The sequence below is a fragment of the Rana temporaria genome, chromosome 9 (genome assembly GCF_905171775.1).
Source record: "Rana temporaria chromosome 9, aRanTem1.1, whole genome shotgun sequence".
NCBI lineage: Eukaryota > Metazoa > Chordata > Amphibia > Anura > Ranidae > Rana > Rana temporaria.
The window spans coordinates 101117026-101139364 of record NC_053497.1 but is presented as its reverse complement, the minus strand read 5'-3'; the positions used below and the strand labels follow the sequence as shown (position 1 = coordinate 101139364).

The following is a 22339-nucleotide window of genomic DNA, read 5'->3' as shown; positions in this document are numbered from 1 at the left end:
GGGCTTATCTGGTGTACTACAGAAAAGCCTGGGTGAAACTGCATCTAGACCGTGCATTCTGTAAACAAGTTTCATTGTTGGTTGGCATGTACCTCTAAAGAAACAATTACTTGTTATATTAGCCTTTTGCCAACAGTTCTTAAGAATCTTTTATCGTGCAATATCATAATTACACACACACGCACACAACGGGCGGCGTTCAAGTCAACCTGGGACTTTTCATTTCACAGGTATAAAAAGGAATGCTAGCGTGGCGGTACTACATGCAGTAGTAAGTGGCAAGTGTGTCCTATTTACTAATAGGAGACGCACAGGTCACGGGCCAGTCCAGAGACTGTTAATGGAGTCTTCCCGCTCAAACACCCGGCAGGGTACCTCAGGGCTCTGCACTTTCTCCCTTATTCTTTAACTGCTATATGCGCCCACCTGCCAACCTTATTAACAGCTATGGTCTAGGCTGCCAGATCTACGTGGATGACACGCAGATCTGGCAGACCTTGCAAGTGGACCCAATATGCCTGACCAGCTGAACAAGGGACTATCTAATATCCAACAATGGATAGACACAAACAGGCAAGGCCTTAACGCCGACAAAACTGAGCTTTTGCTGATCGGCCCACAGGCCGATTCTACCTTCTTACCTGCCTGGCCATCCTCGTTCGGCCCTGCCCCAACTCCAGCTAAGCAGGTTAAAAATCTGGGTATCATTTTTGATGATGAACTAAGCTTCGTACCTCACGCAAAAAATTGCATAAAATCAGCCAACTACCATCTGCAATTATTACGAAAAATTAAGAACCTTTTCACTCAGAACAACTGTATGTTCTTAGTTCATGGACTTATCCACACTAGGTTAAATTTCTCGAACGTGTTCTTTTTAGGGCTCCCACAGAAGTGGACAAAACGGTTGCAGATCACACAGAACCATGCGACAAGACTAGTCGCAAACTGCCCAAGGTGGAATCACATCTCCCCGGTGCTTAAGGATCTACACTGGCTCCCGATAGTAAAACGGGTCGAGTTCAAGGCTCTCTGTCTGATGTTTCGGGCCTACTAAGCAACTAGGCCCGATGTACTTATCAAATATGACACAACACTACTGTCCACCCAGAGAGCTTCGTTCCACTGACGCCCTGTTAGCGATTATTCAACCTAGTCGCTTAGCTTCAAAGGGTGGCCGCCGGCTCCAAACACTGGGGAATTCTCTTTGGAACCAGCTCCCTCATCCGCTCCGAGCATCCTCCTCGTTGATGGCCTTCCGTAAAGGCTTGAAAACACTGCTTTTTTCACAAGCCTATGGATAGATACTTGGCCATCCAAGCTCTTAGCAGGACGCTGCCTTAATCCCAGGCTGTGGTCCATGGTCAGGAAGTAGGGATAGGCTCCTTGTGTCCTGCCCCCCCTCCCTCCCTTCTTTTTATATTACTGTTTACTTCTTGCTTGTTCCCCTATTTTACTTAGATGTCCTAGTCTCTTCTCTTTGCTCCTGGGAACTGGATACCCCCAGCTTGCTGGTAAGCGCTTAGACGCGAGATTCACAACTCGCATTTGGCGCTCTATAAGCATTTATTCAAATCCAATCCAATCAAGATGGCAGAGAACAGTATTAGTGTGTGCATGGAACAGCATGTGGCGAGAAGTTTCTTTTGGACGAAGGTGTAAAATCCATGGATATCTACAGAAAACTTCAAGCACAGTACAGTGATGAGACGCTAAGGCACGGTAAGACATTTAAATGGTATAAACGCTTCAAAGATAGCCATATGTCCATCAGTGTCGATCCCGGCTGTGGTGGTTTCAGCCCACAGCAGTTATTCCTGTGAACATTCAGTGTATGAAATGCCTGATCCTGAATAATTGACACATAACCTGTCATGAATTTGCACAAGAGACTAATCTTTCTGTGGGAATGGTGAACACAACCATTCAGAAACATTTGCACTACCCCTTGGTGCCACGATCAACAGTGAATATTATGGTCGTCTTTTGAGTGATGTGCATACGCATCGGAGCAAGAAACAGCCTGGCTTAATCACCAAGGGCGCCCTGTTTCTTCAGGATAATGCACAAGCTCATACTGCGTGCCTGGTTTAATCACTAATGGCCTGGTTTATTCACTAAGGGTGCCCTGTTTCTTCAGGACAATGCACAAGCTCATACTACGTGCATGCTTGGAGGTATTGTAACATCCCCCTTAGAGCCCGGTCCTCTCTGCGAGGGATTTCAGTGATCAGCATTTTAGCACTGATGGCAAAGTGAAGCAGGCTGTCCTAGGATGGTTCAGGCATACTGACAAATCTTTTTATGTCAAAGCTTTCCAGGCATTAGTTAAATGCTGGGATAATGTGCATAAATGTAGGAGCGGAGTATGTTGTAAATTAAATGCAGTTTCCACTCCTTGAAATTACATAAACTCAAAAGTCCCGTCTTGACTTGAACACTCCTTGTATATACACACACACACACACACACACACACACACACACACACACACACACACACACAGCTTCTATTGGTGTTCCTAAGCTCAGATCATTGATTGCATCAGCCTGATGTTGTTGGGAGGGCTTCTGTTCAGAGTTAACTGTGCCCATGGATTAAAAGCGGCACATGGATTCTTGTGAAAAAAAGGAAAGCACCCATTGCTTCCAAGTTAGAAAGTGGAGCTGAACTGGCCATACGAGGGAAGCAACACTAGAACCTTCCTGCTAACCTACAGATTTTAAGTGTCTAATGTGCTGATCAGCATTTAAAACTACAAACCCAAGTAAAGTGACTGGCGGCCATCTGTATTACCCTGACACTTGCTAAAGATCCAGTTCAGAGAAGTGAATATGTTTGGAAACTTTATGGAAGTGGACTAGGGAACTCAACTTGTATACCTACAGTAGGTGACCACGATATTGTGTCAATCTCGGTCCCTTTCTCGGCGAGATTGACCACCTACGAACCCCATCGCGGGAGCCAGCACCGAGCTGGCTTGCCGCGATGGAGACAAAGACGTCATAGAAGCGACCGGGGGCGTGACTTGGATTCCCGCCAATTCTAGGTGCGGCGTTTGGTATGAATCCTGAGAGGGAGAACTCCCACGCCAAATTTTAAATAAAAAACCGACATAGGTTCCCTCCCCAGGAGCATACCAGGCCCTTCGGTCTGGTATGGGTTGTAAGGAGACCCCACCTACACCGAAAAGCCGACGTGGGGGGTCCCCCCACAATCCATACCAGACCTGTATCCAAAGCACGCTACCCGGCCGGCCAGGAAAGGAGTGGGGGCTAGCGCCCCCCCTCCTGAGCTGTACCAGGCAGCATGCCCTCAACATCGGGGGGGTTGGGTGCTCTGGGGCAGGGGGGGCGCACTGCACCCCCCCCACCCCAGAGCACCCTGTCCCCATGTTGATAAGGACAGGGCCTCTTCCCGACAACCCTGGCCGTTGGTTGTCGGGGTCTGCGGGCGGGGGGCTTATCGGAATCTGGGAGCCCCCTTAAATAAGGGGGCCCCCAGATACCGGCCCCCACCCTAAGTGAATGAATATGGGGTACTTCGTACCCCTACCCATTCACCTGGAGGCAAAGTGTTAAAGTACACTGCTTTACTGAATGCACTTGTAGGACTGTTGAATTTCACAAGTGATATTTTAGTTTATGACAAATCTTTTACTATGAATTCTAATAATCATTGTCCTCACAATCCACTGCATTTTTATTATTTGTGACATTTAAACATGTACTGCATGGTTCATAACTGGGGGATAATAAAAATGTATATTTGATCCTGTTAACAGCACACATTCTAGTTTTACATTTTGTTCATTGCCAATGACTTACCAGATGGACATAAGGAACAAAATATCCCAAAACTGTTGTAGCAATACCACAAGCCCAAATTCTGTAAGTCTTCTTCTGGAATACTTGCATGCTAAAACATTTCCGTATTTGTGCGATAAACTGTAGGGCTTTATTCCTTCCAGCCACTTTCTCCTCCTCTTTGTTATAATCAATTGGTGGAGGTAAAAGTGGCTTAAATGTGAGAGAGAGGAATATTTGAACAAACATGAAAGCACTCAGCACTCGAAATGTGTATGCCAAGCCAATAGTATTTCCCATGGTCTCCAGCAAGAAAGGAAGGCACATTGTGAGCACACAGCCACCACCAGCCACAATGCCATTTGCAAGACCAAGTCGTTTCTTAAAGTAGTGACCGAGAATGACCAGAGAGGGTTGAAAAGCAAATGAAGATCCACATCCGAAGAGTATCCCATAAGTAAAATATCGAACGCCTAGGGACCTGTTAGAAAAAAGAAAAAAAAAAAACACACCATCATGCTCTTCATATAATATCATGTTTATCATTATGGTTATGAAACTCACAAGCAGCATTAACATGGGAATGTAGGCTATACCAACTCTTAACTTAATAAATAACCACACCAAACCAAGACCATCAAAGATGGTGATAAATGGGCCGCGGCACCTTTATTGGTGTAAATATAATACAAACATCGAAATATAAATTAACACTTATCTTTATTCAATCCGATCAATAAATAAATAAATATTTAAAACTTAAATTATTTTCCAAATATTTCAAAAAATCTCACTCAGTCTTAGGACTCGAGCGAGTATCATCAATAAATTATTAAACAAAAGTCCCCCCTTGATACAAGGGTGACAGACCACATGAAAGGTGCTGCGACAGGGTGGGGGGGGTGGGGGAGCTCTTCAATCCTGTCAGGTAAAAGTGCCTGCCTGCTTCTGTGAGGGAAGGCTTTATATACCCCTTACATCACGTGTCTGCGTCCTGCAGTACACGTGATGTTCCCGCTCTAAAACACCTGTGTCCTTTGTTTAAAAAACGTGACCTTCCCGCCCAAACTACCTCACGGACTCTAAGCCTATTAACCCCTTCCATATCCTTACTGTTGAATGGGATAGCCACAATCCCATGCTGTGGGCACTAATTATGCCCCCTCGCTCAACCTACAGAAATTATATTTTGGAATAAATCCTACAGTTTTAGTTTTCTAACAGACATATTCATACTTAAATCAATAATTTTGTAAGCAACACAAATTGATCTTTTTTTTTTTTATAATACATTAACAACTTCAATACCAGGTACTTCCCATCTTTCCTGCCCAAGCCAATTTTCAGCTTTCAGCGCCGACGCTGTTTAAATGATAATAGTGCGGTCATGCTACACTGTACCCAAACTAAGTTGTTTTGATTTTGTTACCACAGATATAGCTTTTTTTTGGTGGTATTTTATCACCTTTGCGGTTAATTTTTTTTGCTAAACAAATTAAAAAAAAAATGTTTTCTTTGTTTCTGTTATAAAATGTTGTAAATAAGTACGTTTCCTCCTTCACTGATGGGCGCTAATAAGCTGCACTGACAGGCACTGATAAAGAGGCACCGATGAGGTGGCACCAATGAGATGGCACTGATGATAGGTGGCACTGGTGGGTGACACTGATGGGCACTTACAGGCAATACTAATGGGCACTGAAAGGCTGCACTGATGGGTACTTATAGGTGGCACTGATAGACGGCACTGCTGGGCACTGAAAGGTGTCGCTGATTAATTACACTGATAGGCATCACTGGTGGCACTAGTAGGCATTTTTGTTTGCCGCTGGATGGCAGCTGCTTGGTCACAGATTGGCATTTCTCTGGTGGTCCAGTGTGGTGGTCTTCCCTGGTAGTCTGGTGTGGCATCCTGGTGGTCCTGGGTGGACATTCGAGGGGGGCTGTGCTGATAAACAATCAGCACAGACCCCCCCCCCTATTGGGAGAGCAGTCGATTGGCTCTCCTCTACTGACATCTGTCAGACACGATTAAGGAAAAGACGATCAACGGCTCTTTCTGTTTACATTGTGATCAGCCGTGATTGGACACGGCTGTTCAAGTGGTAAAGAGCCCCGAGATCGGTGTGTGAGACTGACACACTGTACTACAGATCGCCACGATGTGCATCCCCACAGGCGCGCGGTGGCTGTTATCCTGCTGGGCGTCATATGATCAGTCAGGATAACTGAACCACCGCCCGGCCGTCATTCTGCTCTAGGCTGGGCAGGAAGTGGTTTAAGGTGAAGGCCAGCCAAAGCTCGTTTGGCTGGGATTCTCCTATGGATCACAGAAGTGCAATTCATTTTGCACTCCTGTGACCCGTTTTAGGCAGAGAGCAGAGGAATCAGTCCAGGCACTGCGTCATCGCGACAAAGTCTGGATCCGCCAGGTGCCTTGACTGACGCACATCTCAGCCTCTCAGCGAGCCGCTGAAAGCCTGAGATGGCCGCTCCTGACCCCTCCACAACTCAGTACTCCAGTGAGGAGCAGAGCGGAGAGCTGCTGATTGACAGTCGGCAGCTCTCTGCTCGGGGAACTGTAAGAACCAAGCCAACAGCGGTGATCGATCTCTCGGTTCTCAGTGTAGAGGCGCCAGGGGACAGATGCAGCATCGGAAATGGAAAATACCAAAAACCTTTACTTCTCTATCAAACAGTATAGCTATACTCTGGAGCATTTTAAAGACACTGGCAAAATCAGTTGTAGACTCTCCTGCGGCAGAAATTAATATCCCATTTACATCCACAAATTCTCAAATGACAATTTTATATGGAAACCAGAAACCTCAGCAACTAAAATGAATGCCACAGAAACCCAGGGTCACATAAAAACTCAAAATAAACGGTTTCCGGAGGCCTAAACCACAGCAAAGACACATGTGTTGCGATGCAATGGTGGAAGGGGAAAAATATTAGAAGCACCCGAGAATGTTGCATAGTAATGATGAAACGCGTAGGTTAGGACTTCCAGTGACATCACAGCCGCTCAGTGGAGCACAAGCTGCACTTTCTGATTTATGTACACTATCATACATGCAAGTGCAATGTTTTTTATATTATTTTTTTAAATAAAATGAATGGTATTTTCAATATGAGAGGCTTTTCTCCCTTTATATCATGCGTCTATTAACCACACTTGGCTATGCGAGCAATTGGAATGGTGTACAATAGCCTGGAAAGCCCAGAAGATTTGATTTTGTGCATACCTGCCAGTGGAGATCACAGGAGCTGTTTTGACTCTCTAATACAATGAGTCAACATTTTCTGGTGAGTGTAGTTTTCAATAGGGAACCATCTGCCAGGGTGGTGTGCAGGCATTGAGTTGGATCCCAATACACCAATATTTTTTAAAGTTGTACTACTGTTACTGTACATGAAAATCAAGAGTACCACTACAGGCTTGAATTAATAATCACTATACAGTATGCATATAGAATTGGACTGGCATTTTGTATTATTTGGATTTCACAGATTTTTTTGGTTTTGTTTGGGTGAATAGTGCTGTGTCTGTTGGGGCTGTACAATATTACACTGACTACTACTGCCTAAAAAAGCACTGAAGCCCTATACTAAGTTCATATATTCTTTTGTTTGTCCTTAAGTTTGCACACTGTCCTGTAAATACCACCAAGTACATCACAAGGACTCTTCTTGTGGCAGAAATACATCACATTGTCCCCTTAAGATACAAATTGGCCTAGAGTGCAAAAAAACAAATATGAGATTCAGAATACAATAGACATACGTGGTAAATGAGCTGCATAACAATCCAATGAAAGCTACTGCAGCTCCTCCTGATGAGGTCTTCCTGCAGCCCAGCCTGTCGGTAAAGACGCTCACTACTGGAGAGCAGAAGAAGATCATCCCCATGGCCAGAGAACCAACCCAAGCTGTAACGAGAAACAGATTTATTTTTATTTTTATAAATTGTATTTTTATTTAAAAATTTGTTGGAATACATATAAAGCATTTTATACATATTAAAGTCAGAGAAATTAAACAAAAAATGGAAAGAAAATGGGAAAATAAATTACCGGTAAGTAAAAATTTAAATGGAAACAAAAAACCTGTTGATTGTCAAACAGAGAAAGAGGGGAGAGTGGGGATAGGGGAATAGTTGCTGAAGCTAGACCCGGTATGACCCACTCAGTGTGTTGAGGGGGACTGTCTTGGTACTGATAGAATGCAATAAACAATAATAGTATAAAAAGATTTATTTAGATATAAAATTGCAAAACAATTGTACAAATCCAGGATTGGTCGAAGTCTACTAGTTTTGCGGTTTCTAAACAATAAATAATATAATAAAACATATAACATACATCAGCAAAGCACTATGCGATTAAAGGAAATTAATAATACATATAAACTTACCCGGTGGGTCAATTGTTGGTGTGCGGGACCAGACGAATGAGGGGGATACCCCCAACGGCGAACAGGGGGATAATAAACCGTGGAAATCTAAGTGTAAACAAAGATGTGTGTATGGTACTAGCAATGTGTATAAATATATGATATATACCATATTACAAATATGCTTGGCTCGAAAACAACACGTCATGGCAGGGTAAGGGAAGGGAAGACTAAAGGAAGGGGTGGGGAAGGAAGGGAAGGGCAAGAAGGAAAAGGAATGGAAAAAAGGGGGGGAGGGGGAGGAGAAAAGGGAAGAAAAGAAAGGAGAAAAAGGGGGAGGGAGAGAAGGGGGGAAAAGCAAGGGAGGGGAGGAAGGGGAAAAGGAAGAGGGAAAGGGGGAGGAGAAAAAGGGGGGGGAAAGAGGGGGGAAAGGGAAGGTAGGTAGGTGCACGGGACTGGGGTAGGGATAACTGCACCGGTGGGGACCCCAAATAGCTATCCAAACAGAGTCCCAAGCTGGTACCAACCGTCCACCGGACCGCCAGAGAACAGGTCCACGCTGCTAATTCAAGGGCTGGAGGGCTCCTGATAAGCTATCCCAACCCGGAAGTGCCATAGACGCCGCGGGATGGCCGCGTCATGACATCACCGGGTCAGTCTCCCCGCACAATGCAGGCGCGCGAGCCGCACCAGTCTGCGTGCGCGATCAGCCCCAGCCAAGGGGCGGGGAGCCCCAAGCCGAGGACAAACAAGGGGGGGCGTGACTAATTTGAGACACCCCCACCAGGGGAGACACAAGTCCGCCGCGAAGAAGGAATAATGGTCGCCAAGACCGCACCAATTGACCCACGGGGTACCTATAGAAAAGGGGAATAAAATCAATGTTGATAAAGTAAAATACATAGAAGGTAATGGTAATAAGTGGGGATATAGATCCCACTAAATGATTGCTAGTAGGTGGTGACATAGAGTACTGTTACATCACTAATAACTGCAGAACAGACGGTAAGGAAAATAAAAAGGCATATCAGTCAAGGAGGGAGTTGAAACCAAATAAAGGGCACATGTCTATGATCAGGTAGGTGATCATGAGATAAGTTTAACCATGTGGAGGATAGAAGGTGTAGTGCTGGAGGGCAGGAAGATGGGTCAAACAGGGGACACCGAAGGGTGTACCCCCTTAGACCGAACCTGCGTTCAGGTTGGAGAAAAGAGAAAAATATAAGAAAATGAAAAAGGACTGCAATATAAACAGCCAGGAGGTGCTAAAGGTGAGGGAATAACATCAGCAAAGCATAGTGCTTTGCTGATGTATGTTATATGTTTTATTATATTATTTATTGTTTAGAAACCGCGAAACTAGTAGACTTCGACCAATCCTGGATTTGTACAATTGTTTTACAATTTTATATCTAAATAAATCTTTTTATACTATTATTGTTTATTGCATTCTATCAGTACCAAGACAGTCCCCCTCAACACACTGAGTGGGTCATACCGGGTCTAGCTTCAGCAACTATTCCCATATCCCCACTCTCCCCTCTTTCTCTACTGCAACTGGGATGATGGTACAATTTTAAGTTTATTACTACATTTTTAAATGCGGCTATACTCGCCCTTCTTCATCTCCTTGATTGTCAAACAGGCAAGGCTACTGAAAAGGCCATGACCAGTAACATTTGAATGTTAGCTGGGTATACACCAGGAGCATAGACCCATGGGGAGTGCAAGTAATGGGATGCTTTATGAAGCCAGGTCCACAGAGAGAAGGGGAGGGTGGGTGTTGACAGGGCGACAAGAAGCTGTATGTGGGTTAGTAGATGGATTTTAGGGGGGGGGGGACCATACAGAGTGGTCCCATAGATACCATATGTTGTTAAACATGTCAACAGCATCCTCTACCATGCTGTCAAGTGCTCCATTCTGCGTATGTCAGCGATAGCTTGTAGAAACTGAGCTTGAGTTAGGGGGAGGTAGATAACCAACACAATGGAATGACTCTCTTTGCAGCTAATAAGATATAGGAAGCCAATTTATTCAAGGTCTTTCCCAGTTCAGGGAATGGGAGGCCCAAGAGGAGATGTAATGGGTCCAGTGAGATGGGGGATTCTAAAAACTGCTGGAGCAGAGACATCACCATGGACCAGAAATGAACGATCAATTCACACTGCCAGAAGATATGGTTACTGTGTGATTTGAGACCATTTGCGCATGTAGGAGTGGGAATCCACTGAAAGCGGGAGTTTCTCCTGAAATAATTGGTATTAAGTGAATATTAGTCGCGTTTGGTGAGGGCCTTGATGAGTTCAAAAGTTGTTGCTTGGGTGAGGGCAGGGGAGAGTTTTGAGATTATTGGATTAGTGGATTATTTGAAGATACGAATATGACATATGTTTCAGAATTTGGCATTTGGATTGGCTGTCTGCAAATAAGCAAAATTTACGCGAAGAGCCGTGCATGTGCCTGAGAAACAGATTTTTGTAAGTAACAATGCTGGCAACAAATACCAAAAGGCAATCAGATGTGCAGCCACAGACCAATGTTTCCATAAACACACACACTTAAGTAATTACATTTTTTCATGTCAAGATATCTTTCTTTTGGTGGCAGGTCAAGCAATATACTGGTCAGTGCAGGTTTAGCTTAAAAAAAAGAAAAAAAAAAAAAGTGAAAAATGATCAGCATGACTGATCACAATTTACCTCTTAGATCAGTCAGTTATAGGTCACTTGCATATAAGCATCCCTCTCTTATTGCAGATGGTGGTAATGGAGTAGCTTTTAAGAGTTTAAATAGCTCTGCCCTCACCAACTACATGGAAATGTTGAGTATATAGCAGAGTTCTAATGTCAGATAAGTCCTATTATAAAACAAGTTGTGCTGTGGCAGAAACACAATCCTGAAACTTCAGTAAGATCAGGGCTTCTGTTATGTCAAATGTTCCAAGTGTCATAGATGTGCTAAAAGCATATATGCCAAACCAAAAAAACTCTAGATTACATTTGATCCAGAACAAGAGGAATTGCTGTAAAACTTACGTCAGTGGACTGGAAACTACCAAAGTACGACAGGTATTTACACATGCCAGCTTTAACCAGAAAAACAGTGCAAATTTCCATTGTTTAGAGAGTACTGACAGGACGACAACAATCAAAGCGTTCCTCTAACTTGCATGTGTGACTGATAATTGCATGTCTGTCTCTGTTTTCCATCAGAAGGCCCTTAAAACATGATGTCAGTTCTTGTGCCTCCATCATGTTAAATATTCTGAGAGATCAGTGAAAAAGCTTTATAAAAATTGCTAAAACTGCATTTAAAAAACACTTTATTTTATGCCAGGGGATATATGAATTATCTACCGATTCATTTCTCATAGTTTTCCTTTACACAACCACTAACAGAGTTTCCCCTAAATGAAGTCTAGGAAAGGTAAGCGGTTATTGGTGCTAGGGGACAAAAAAAACAGAAAGTGTTGCCATAAAGGGGAAGATAAATGACAAAACACATGTGCGAAATGGTAAGCATTCTGGTAGTAGTAAGGTTAGGTACTGTTCGAAAAAATTTATATATTAATAATTCTGTCATTCTAATAGAAAGATGTTTGTTTATTTAATTTTTGAATAGCTGGAACCTTACTAATCTCAAGTGAGAACTAAAGACATTTTTTCCCATTTTTGGCTAGAGTAAGGGAGAGTTATAAATCCCATCAGTCTTTTTTTTGCCATTTGTCTCCTGTTAGTGGACATGAAGCGAAGGGAAATCTCACCAACAAAACTAGGAAGTGAGAGGAAATCCCTCCAAAAGGGACCAGAACTAGTGTCTCCACTGGATGATTCACACTCCGTTTCATTTTTGGATAGAGTGAGGAAGGATTGGAACCCATAAATGCTCTTTTACGGCTAGTTTAGATTTCCCTCAATGCGATGGCGACACCCATTTCACCAGGTAGGAAATGGGGTACAGTTAGAAAAAGACAGCAATAAATAAGCTCACATGGGTTCTACTCTTACCAAACTATACTGTAATTAGTTCTGCCTGTATTGCTATTGGAAATTTCCCCTCTCTTGTCTGGGGAAAGCATTCTCACTGGTAAAGTGAACATAAAACTGGGTGACAGTAAGGCCCCTTTCACACTGGGGTGGGAGGCGCTGTGGCGGTATAGCGCTGCTAAAAATAGCGGCACTATACCGTCGGATTTGCCGCTAGCGGTGCGGTATTAACCCCCGCTAGCGTCCGAAAAGGGTTAATACCACCCGCAATGCGCCTCTGCAGAGGCGCATTGCAGTCGGTATTACCGCGGTGTCCCATTGTTTTAAATGGGAAGGAGCGGTAAAGGAGCAGTATACATACCGCTCCTCTCACCGCTCCAAAGATGCTGCTTGCAGGAGACCTGCAGTGTGAAAGCCCTCCGGCTTTCACATTGAGGTTGCTGGGCAGGAGTTTTTCAGGTGGTATAGCAGCGCTATTTTGAGCGCTGTACTGCCTGAAAAACTCCTCAGTGTGAAAGGGGTCTAAAAAACCATGTAAGCAAAACACTTTCCACAATAAAATAAAGACCAGCCATTTACCTTACATGACAAATTTCAGCAACAGAATAAATCCTGCAGCAGCCGAAGCAATGTACCCTCTTGTGTTACCACAAACAGGTTAGCAACCAATACAGGATTTGTATTTCCTTAGAAAATAACCTTTTCTTTTTTCATTTATCCCATATAATAAATTATTCTATAACACATATGAATATGTAACAAACCATAGAAATCACTTGTATGCTCACTGTTTTTCCTGCATGTTCATAGACCTGTTATAAGTAGGGATGAGACTGACGTTCGAGTCAAACGTAAATTCGACTCGAACATCGGGTGTTCGCCGAATAGCGAACAATCTGGGGGGTTTGCGGCAAATTCGAAAGCTGCGGAACACCCTTTAAAAGTCTATGGGAGAAATCAAAAGTGCTAATTTTAAAGGTTAATATGCAAGTTATTGTCATAAAAAGTGTTTGGGGACCTGGATCCTGCCCCAGGGGACATGTATCAATGCAAAAAAAAGTTTTAAAAACCAACGTTTTTTTGGGAGCAGTAATTTTAATAATGCTTAAAGTGAAACAATAGAAAATTGAAATTTCCTGGGGGTGTCTTTCCTGGCTGCTGAGGAAGTTGGCTTCTAGGCTGTAAATGGCAATACAAATAACACTGCTATTCCATTACTCTTGTTGTACCACTTCACAGGTTTGTGTTCTTAACCACTTAAGACCCGGACCAATATGCAGGTTAAGGACCTGGCCCCTTTTTGCGATTCAGCACTACGTCGCTTTAACTGAAAATTGCGCGGTCGTGCGAAGTGGCTTCCAAACAAAATTGGCGTCCTTTTTTTCTTCACAAATAGTTTTTTTTGGTGTTATTTGATCACCTCTACGGTTTTAATTTTTTGTGCTATAAACAAAAATAGAGCGACAATTTTGAAAAAAATTCAATATTTTTTACTTTTTGCTATAATAAATATCCCCAAAAATATATGAAAAAAAATGTATTCCTCAGTTTAGGCCGATACGTATTCGTCTACTTATTTTTGGTAAAAAAAAAAAAAAAAAATCGCAATAAGCATTTATTGATTGGTTTGCTCAAACGTTATAGCGTTTACAAATTAGGGGATAGTTTTATGGCATTTTTATTATTTTTTTTTTTACTAGTAATGGCGGTGCTCAGCGATTTTTTTCGTGACTGCGACATTATGGTGGGCACATCGGACACTTTTCACACATTTTTGGGACCATTGTCATTTTCACAGCGAAAAGTGCTATACAAATTCACGGATTACTGTGAAAATGGCAGTGAAAGGGTTAACCACTAGGGGGGCGCTAAGGGGTTAAGTGTGCACTAAGGGAGTGATTCTTACTGTAGGGGGGCATGGCTGGACGTGTGATGTCACTGGATCGTCGTTCTCTATAACAGGGAACAGACGATCACTGACAAGCCACAAAGAAGAACGGGGAAGGTGTGTTTACACTCCTCTCCCTGTTTTTCAGCTTCTGTGACCCGATCGCTGGACACCGGCGGAGATCAAGTCAGCGAGTGCGGTCACAGAGCTTCGGACTGGGTGGCTAGCGCGACCCACGGCAGGGCACCTAAAGGGCAACGTACCTGTACGTGCCTGAGCCCAGCCGTGACATTCTGCCGACGTATATCTGCGTTAGGCGGTCCTTAAGTGGTTAAATTATAACCATAATCAATCAGTAAACATTGTCAGGTAAACCCATTATCGTAACCCAAGAAGAAAAAAGAAATCTAACGCAGCTTATGAGGTCTGAGATGTAATGGCTGCAATAGTTTTCTTTTATCAGCTTTTTGCCCTTAAGAGTGCTTTCGCACTCGCAACAAATTGGTGTAAGCGTTGTCGTTTTTGCAGCACTTTTTGGCCACTAGCGGTGCGCTTTTAACACCCGCTAGTGGTCAAAACAGGGTTAAGAGCGCGCACAATCCATTTGTATTACTGGAGAGCTCTCCAACTTAGTCATTTTTTCAAGTCAATACCCCCCCCCCCGGTAACTTCAACCAAACTTTCACTACTTTCGAGACCCACTGCTCAGAGAAGGGCATCATGCCCCATACCTTATCCGCCGTCTATCTGTTGATTAAGCCATCAGATGGTCATCAACTGCAATGCCTCAACGCGTGGGAGAGGGACATGCAGTTTACCTTCACGGCACGTCAACAAAATATTATTCAGTTCACATATACAGGGAGTGCAGAATTATTAGGCAAATGAGTATTTTGACCACATCATCCTCTTTATGCATGTTGTCTCACTCCAAGCTGTATAGGCTCGAAAGCCTACTACCAATTAAGCATATTAGGTGATGTGCATCTCTGTAGTGAGAAGGTGTGTGGTCTAATGACATCAACACCCTATATCAGGTGTGCATAATTATTAGTCAACTTCCTTTCCTTTGGCAAAATGGGTCAAAAGAAGGACTTGACAGGCTCAGAAAAGTCAAAAATAGTGAGATATCTTGCAGAGGGATGCAGCACTCTTAAAATTGCAAAGCTTCTGAAGAGTGATCATCGAACAATCAAGCATTTCATTCAAAATAGTCAACAGGGTCGCAAGAAGCGTGTGGAAAAACCAAGGCGTAAAATAACTGCCCATGAACTGAGAAAAGTCAAGCGTGCAGCTGCCAAGATGCCACTTGCCACCAGTTTGGCCATATTTCAGAGCTGCAACATCACTGGAGTGCCCAAAAGCACAAGGTGTGCAATACTCAGAGACATGGCCAAGGTAAGAAAGGCTGAAAGACGACCACCACTGAACAAGACACACAAGCTGAAACGTCAAGACTGGGCCAAGAAATATCTCAAGACTGATTTTTCTAAGGTTTTATGGACTGATGAAATGAGAGTGAGTCTTGATGGGCCCGTGGCTGGATTGGTAAAGGGCAGAGAGCTCCAGTCCGACTCAGACGCCAGCAAGGTGGAGGTGGAGTACTGGTTTGGGCTGGTATCATCAAAGATGAGCTTGTGGGGCCTTTTCGGGTTGAGGATGGAGTCAAACTCAACTCCCAATCCTACTGCCAGTTTCTGGAAGACACCTTCTTCAAGCAGGGGTACAGGAAGAAGTCTACATCCTTCAAGAAAAACATGATTTTCATGCAGGACAATGCTCCAGCACAAGCGTCCAAGTACTCCACAGCGTGGCTGGCAAGAAAGGGTATAAAAGAAGAAAAACTAATGACATGGCCTCCTTGTTCACCTGATCTGAACCCCATTGAGAACCTGTGGTCCATCATCAAATGTGAGATTTACAAGGAGGGAAAACAGTACACCTCTCTGAACAGTGTCTGGGAGGCTGTGGTTGCTGCTGCACGCAATGTTGATGGTGAACAGATCAAAACACTGACAGAATCCATTGATGGCAGGCTTTTGAGTGTCCTTGCAAAGAAAGGTGGCTATATTGGTCACGGATTTGTTTTTGTTTTGTTTTTGAATGTCAGAAATGTATATTTGTGAATGTTGAGATGTTATATTGGTTTCACTGGTAAAAATAAATAATTGAAATGGGTATATATTTTTTTTTTGTTAAGTTGCCTAATAATTATGCACAGTAATAGTCACCTGCACACACAGATATCACCCTAAAATAGCTAAAACTAAAAACAAACTAAAAACTACTTCCAAAAATATTCAGCTTTGATATTAACCACTTCCCGACCCCCGCATGTACATATACGTCCACAATATGGCACGTACAGGCACATGGGCGTACACGTACGTCCTCGCCTATTAGCGGGTGCGGGGTCCGATCGGGACCCCCCCCGCTACATGCGGAGGTCGGGTCCGCTCGGGGAGCGATCCGGGACCACGGCGCGGCTATTTGTTTATAGCCGCTCCGTCGCGATCGCTCCCCGGAGCTGAAGAACGAGGAGAGCCGTGTGTAAACACGGCTTCCCCGTCCTTCACTATGGCGGCGCATCGATCGCGTCATTCCCTTTATAGGGAAGACACGATCGATGACGTCATTCCTACAGCCACACCCCCAAACAGTTGTAAACACATACTAGGTGCACCCTAACTCCTACAGCGCCACCTGTGGTTAACTCCCAAACTGCAACTGTCATTTTCACAATAAAGAATGCAATTTAAATGCATTTTTTGCTGTGAAAATGACAATGGTCCCAAAAATGTGTCAAAATTGTCCGAAGTGTCCGCCATAATGTCGCAGTCACGAAAAAAATTGCTGATCGCCGCCATTAGTAGTAAAAAAAAAATAAAAAATAAAAATGCAATAAAACTATCCCCTATTTTGTAAACACTATAAATTTTGCGCAAACCAATCGATAAACGCTTATTGCGATTTTTTTTACTAAAAATAGGTAGAAGAATACGTATCGGCCTAAACTGAGGAAAAAAAATGTTTTTATATATGTTTTTGGGGGATATTTATTACAGCAAAAAGTAAAAAATATTGCTTTTTTTTCAAAATTGTCGCTCTATTTTTGTTTATAGCGCAAAAACTAAAAACCGCAGATGTGATCAAATACCACCAAAAGAAAGCTCTATTTGTGGGGAAAAAAGGACGCCAATTTTGTTTGGGAGCCACGTCGCACGACCGCGCAATTGTCTGTTAAAGCGACGCAGTCCCGAACTGTAAAAACACCTTGGGTCTTTAGGCTGCATATTGGTCCGGGGCTTAAGTGGTTAATGAGTTTTTTGGGTTCATTGAGAACATGGTTGTTGTTCAATAATAAAATTAATCCTCAAAAATACAACTTGCCTAATAATTCTGCACTCCCTGTAGATCCTCAATATACACAAAGACACAGGAGATCAACTATAAAATTGTCACTAGATGGTACAATACCCCCGCAAAATTACAACAGATTTTCTCCTCTTCCTCAGATCGGTGCTAGAGATGTCAGGGCGACTGGGGAACAATTCTCCACATCTACTGGACCTGCCCCATCTTGGAGCGGTTCTGGAGGACCATCCAGCACACGGTTTAGAAGATTACTGAACGCCCCATCTTAGCTGACCCAGCATTCTTCCTACTCCATGCCTCTAACCAGTAGTGTATTTAGGTTTTGTGCTGCCCTAGGCCTGACTAAACTCGTGCACCCCTAATTTAAATATGACCCACCCCTTCCTGCCAAGGCCACACCCCTTTCTGTTTAAGACCCATCCTGAAATTCTCGAGTGGGGACACTAGTTTTGATGGCCTGGGAAGGGGGGGGGGGGGGAATGCATTCCCTTAATCTCTGCAATGGGACAGGGATGGTAAAAAATAAACTGACAGGTGCCATAACCATAAAAATGTTGCCTATAGTTCTACTATAAGCACACATTTCTGATAATTTTATGGAGAGGACTAAGAAGATATAACCATGCCAATGGTGCAGCAGAAAACATATCAGGAAGGTTTGTGGTCCAGGATAAGACAGTCAAAATTAGAAGCAGCGCCCCCGCCCCCCCCCCATGCCAGCCCCCCACATACCGGAAGCATGAGCGCTAGACTAATTTGCCTTTCAGCCCAGTCCACCCCATAAGACTGGCGCTACACTTACAGTGTAGTGCAAGCCGACGGGGACTCTTACCATGCTGCCCCCCGCAAAGTGCTGCCCTAGGCCTGGGCTTTGTTGGCCTAGGCCAGGATACAGCATTGCCTCCAACATCTCACGTAGAAGTCTATTGAAAAGTGCAGGAAAGTCAAAGGTAAACCGCAGTGCATCAGTGTGAAAGCAGCCTTGGGCCGCTTTCACACGGTCAGTCCGAACCAATTGGACCCTCCATTTACCTCAAACGAGTGGCAGATGTAAACCGACTTGTGTCCTACCTCCAATCCGAACCGCAAAAAAAAAAAAAAAAAAAAAAAAGTGTATAGTGGACTGTGTCCGCTCTGCATATGCAGAGCAGACATGGACCTGCCATCTGCCCGCTCCGTTTATTGTGGCCCGCAACCGGTTACCAAGTCGCTTAGGTGGCCCTCGTGCTTCAAAAGGTTGGGCACCCCTGGATTAGACTAATCTTATATACAATGCAAATCAAAGCTATGGATCACAGGAGTGAACTTTGTTCTGCATTTCTGTGACCCGGTTTCAGCCGACAGCCCAGTGCTCCAGTGACTGCTAGAGGGGCAGAGAAGAAAGCTGGTGACAAAGTAACTGTCGCTCTGCAGCCTGAATACCAAGAACAGAGCAATCAGTAGTTTTTAATTGCTCAGTTCTTGGTGTGGAGCTGGCAGGGAACAGCTGCATCGGTGCTGCAGCCATCTTGGGGAGTGTGACCGTTTTATTTTTTCTATTCCAAAACTCTCTGAACTATTTTTGGGATACATATCTGGCCTTTAAGTAGCCCAGATGTGAAATGAGGTGAAAATTGATTTATTTATTCATAATACCAAGGAATTTTTTAAACCTCCTAAAGCTCACACAAAGCACTACAAACTTCAGATTGGGCTTTCACGGCCATAATGTGAGGAAGCACTAATGAATTTCTCAATTTTACAAGCAGTAAATTGAAAACAAAATTTTCCAGGCACCAAAGCAACTCTCCCTCTGTTCCTTAATGCAGAGACCCTGTGTGATTACATGCTCTGTTGCTTTTAATAGCCAGGAATGTTTATTTTTTCTTGCCCACCATGACATTACACAGATTGACGGCTTCTACACCAAAACTACAGATGGTATTCATACAAATCTAGCTGTGAAGTGGCTCTATTATCTAGTTAACCGTTTCTGACCCCCAAATTCTTCTCTAGGGATTTAAAAATGTCAGGGAGAAAAAATGTTATCAATTTATGACACCTGATTTCCTCATGGCACTTAACTGAGCTGCACTTTCCAGGGGCTTAAAGGGTCACTAAAGGAATTTTTTTTTTTTGCTAAATAGCTTCCTTTACCTTACTGCACTCCTGGTTTCATGTCCTCATTGTTCGTTTTGCTTTCATGTTGCTGTAAATCTCTCTCTGTTCTGGACACTTCCTGGTTGCCTGTTTCCTGATAACCACAGTACTGGGAGATTTCTCACGGTGGTCACTAATCAAGGAGCTGTGTGTAAAACGAAACTGGATTGGTGCTAAAGAGTTTTAGACAAAGTATCACTGCTCTCTATTGGCTGACTGCCCTCTAGTGGCTCTCTGTACATCAGAGAACCAGCAAACAACAGCAAAAACGAAACTACACTGCAGGCACATTATATGATTGTTTTTTTATCTATTTTTAATCATTTTTAAAAGGAATCAGTTAACTATTATGTCTCTATGTCCTGTAAACAGTCATTTCAGCTAAAAAAATGTTTTCCTTTAGTGACCCTTTAAAGGATAAGTGCACCTTTAAATGCACTTCTGCCCCCACCTTTCAGTAACTTTTCACTATTCTTTTTTTTTTATAGGAAATATGGATGACATGAGGTTTAAAAGACCCTGCTTATACTGAGATAGTCTCTCAGGCCTCCCACACTCTAGGTTATTTGCAAAATAATATACATGCTAGGAGACACCATTAAGAAATAAGACCATCTTGAATACATGACCCATACAGAAATGTAATTATAGTATGTGTTGTTTCCTGGGCTGCATTGGAGCACCAGAGGCTTAAAACACTATCCCAGCACTGAACAGGTAAAACTGCCTAAAATCCATCATATCTCAAACCAAAATTCCAGGCAAGCAGCTAAATACACGGGGCCAGATTCACAAAAGAGATACGACGGCGTATCTCTGAGATACGATTGTCGTATCTATGCGCCCGATTCATAGAATCAGGTTACGCATAGATAGCCCTAAGATCCGACAGGTGTAACTGTGTTACACCGTCGGATCTTAGGCTGCAATTCTAGGCCGGCCGCTAGGTGGCGATTCCATTGCGGTCGGCGTAAATTATGCAAATGACTAGTTACGCCGATTCACGAACGTCCGCTTTGCCCGTCGATCTAAATTTACGTCGTTTCCGTAGAGATGCGTCGCGTAAAACTAAATATGCCTTCTAGGTGGTCTAACCAATGTTAAGTATGGCCGTCGTTCCCGCGTCGAATTTTTAAATTTCACGTTGTTTGCGAATGTCATCCGTGAATGGCACTGGACGCCATTTACGTTAACGTCGAAACCAATGATGTCCTTGCGACGTCATTTAGCGCAATGCACGTCGGGAAATTTTAGGGACGGAGCATGCGCAGTACGTTCGGCGCGGGAACGCGCCTAATTTAAATGGTCCCCGCCCCATTTAAATTAGGCGGGCTTGCGCCGGGCGGATTTACGCTACGCTGCCGCAAGTTTACAGGTAAGTGCTTTGTGAATCAAGCACTTGCGCTGTAAACTTGCGGCGGTGTAGTGTAAATGGGATACGTTACGCCGCCGCAGCGTAACGCAATTGTATGTGAATCTGGCCCACGGTGTTACTAATTTTACTTGTTGATGAATTTGTAATTTTGGCCAGCCAATTTTGTAATATACACACACAGCACAACCAGGTGACACATGTAGTTTCCAACTAAGGTAGGGTGACCAGACATCCCCATTTTCGGGGACAGTCCCCAGATTGAGGACACTGTCCCCGGATCGTTTTTGTCCCCGGATTGGATTTGAACAGGGGCAATTTCAAAGACAGTCAGTGAAGAATTATCTGTGCCCCTTTCTGATGATCATGTGCTGGTCAGAGCAGAGGGAATATTTCTTCAGGTTTCGGCATAAATAATAAATTGTATGTCCTTTTTTTTCCCTCACAAATAGTTTTCTTTTGGTGGTACTTAATTGAAAGAAAAAAAAAAAACAATATTTTTTACTTTTTTATATAATGTATGTATGTGTGTATATATATATATATATATTTTTTTTTTAAAACTTCTTACTGCTATAAAACATATCCAATAAAAAAAAAATGGAAAAAAAAAATCAAACATTTCCTCAATTCAATTTAGACCAGTGGTCTCAAAGTACCGGCCCGCGGGCCATTTGCGGCCCGCGGACCAGTTATAAATGGCCCTCAGGCAGGGTGGAAGTGAGGGGAGCAAAAAAAAAAAAAAAATTTTTTTTTTTTTTTTTTTGAGCTGGTGCCATCTGGTGGTGAGCCGTTGGTATTACAAGTTATTACCACCAGATGTGAGCTGGCGACATCTGGTGGTGGCCGTTGGTATTACAAGTTAAGCATTACAAGTTAAACAGCAATTCTAACGTCATTTTACACTATTTTCACTGCCATATTCTTCCCTCTAATTAGAACCCCCAAACATTATATATATTTTTTATCCTAACACCTTAGAGAATAAAATAGCGATCATTGCAATACTTTCTGTTACGCCGTATTTGCGCAGCGGTCTTACAAGCGCACTTTTTTGGGAAAAAATTACACTTTTTTTAATTAAAAAATAAGACAACAGTAAAGTTATCCCCATTTTTTTAAATATTATGAAAGATAATGTTACGCCGAGTAAATTCATACCCAACATGTCACGCTTCAAAATTGTGTCCGCTTGTGGAATGAAGACCAAATTTTTTTACGAAAGTTTGCATGCGGCCCCCCATGGCATATGAAAACTTGTCTTGTGGCCCTCAGGTAATTTGAGTTTGAGACCCCTGATTTAGACCAATACAGTATGTATTCTGTTACATATTTTTGGTGAAAAAAAAAATCCCAATAAGCGTAATTTATTGGT

At 43.2% G+C, this 22339-nt stretch overlaps 1 protein-coding gene across 1 annotated transcript in view; it reads right to left on the bottom strand.

Annotated features, from left to right (window-relative positions):
- The window catches only part of SLC16A2 (solute carrier family 16 member 2), a 310780-nt gene that overhangs the window by 46992 nt on the left and 241449 nt on the right, over nucleotides 1-22339 (bottom strand). Inside the window, exons 2-3 of the mRNA XM_040323984.1 lie at nucleotides 7594-7738; nucleotides 3828-4287 (exon numbers count right to left, since the gene is read on the bottom strand). Coding sequence (XP_040179918.1) covers nucleotides 3828-4287; nucleotides 7594-7738 — 605 coding nt within the window. The remainder of the gene's footprint in view (nucleotides 1-3827; nucleotides 4288-7593; nucleotides 7739-22339) is intronic.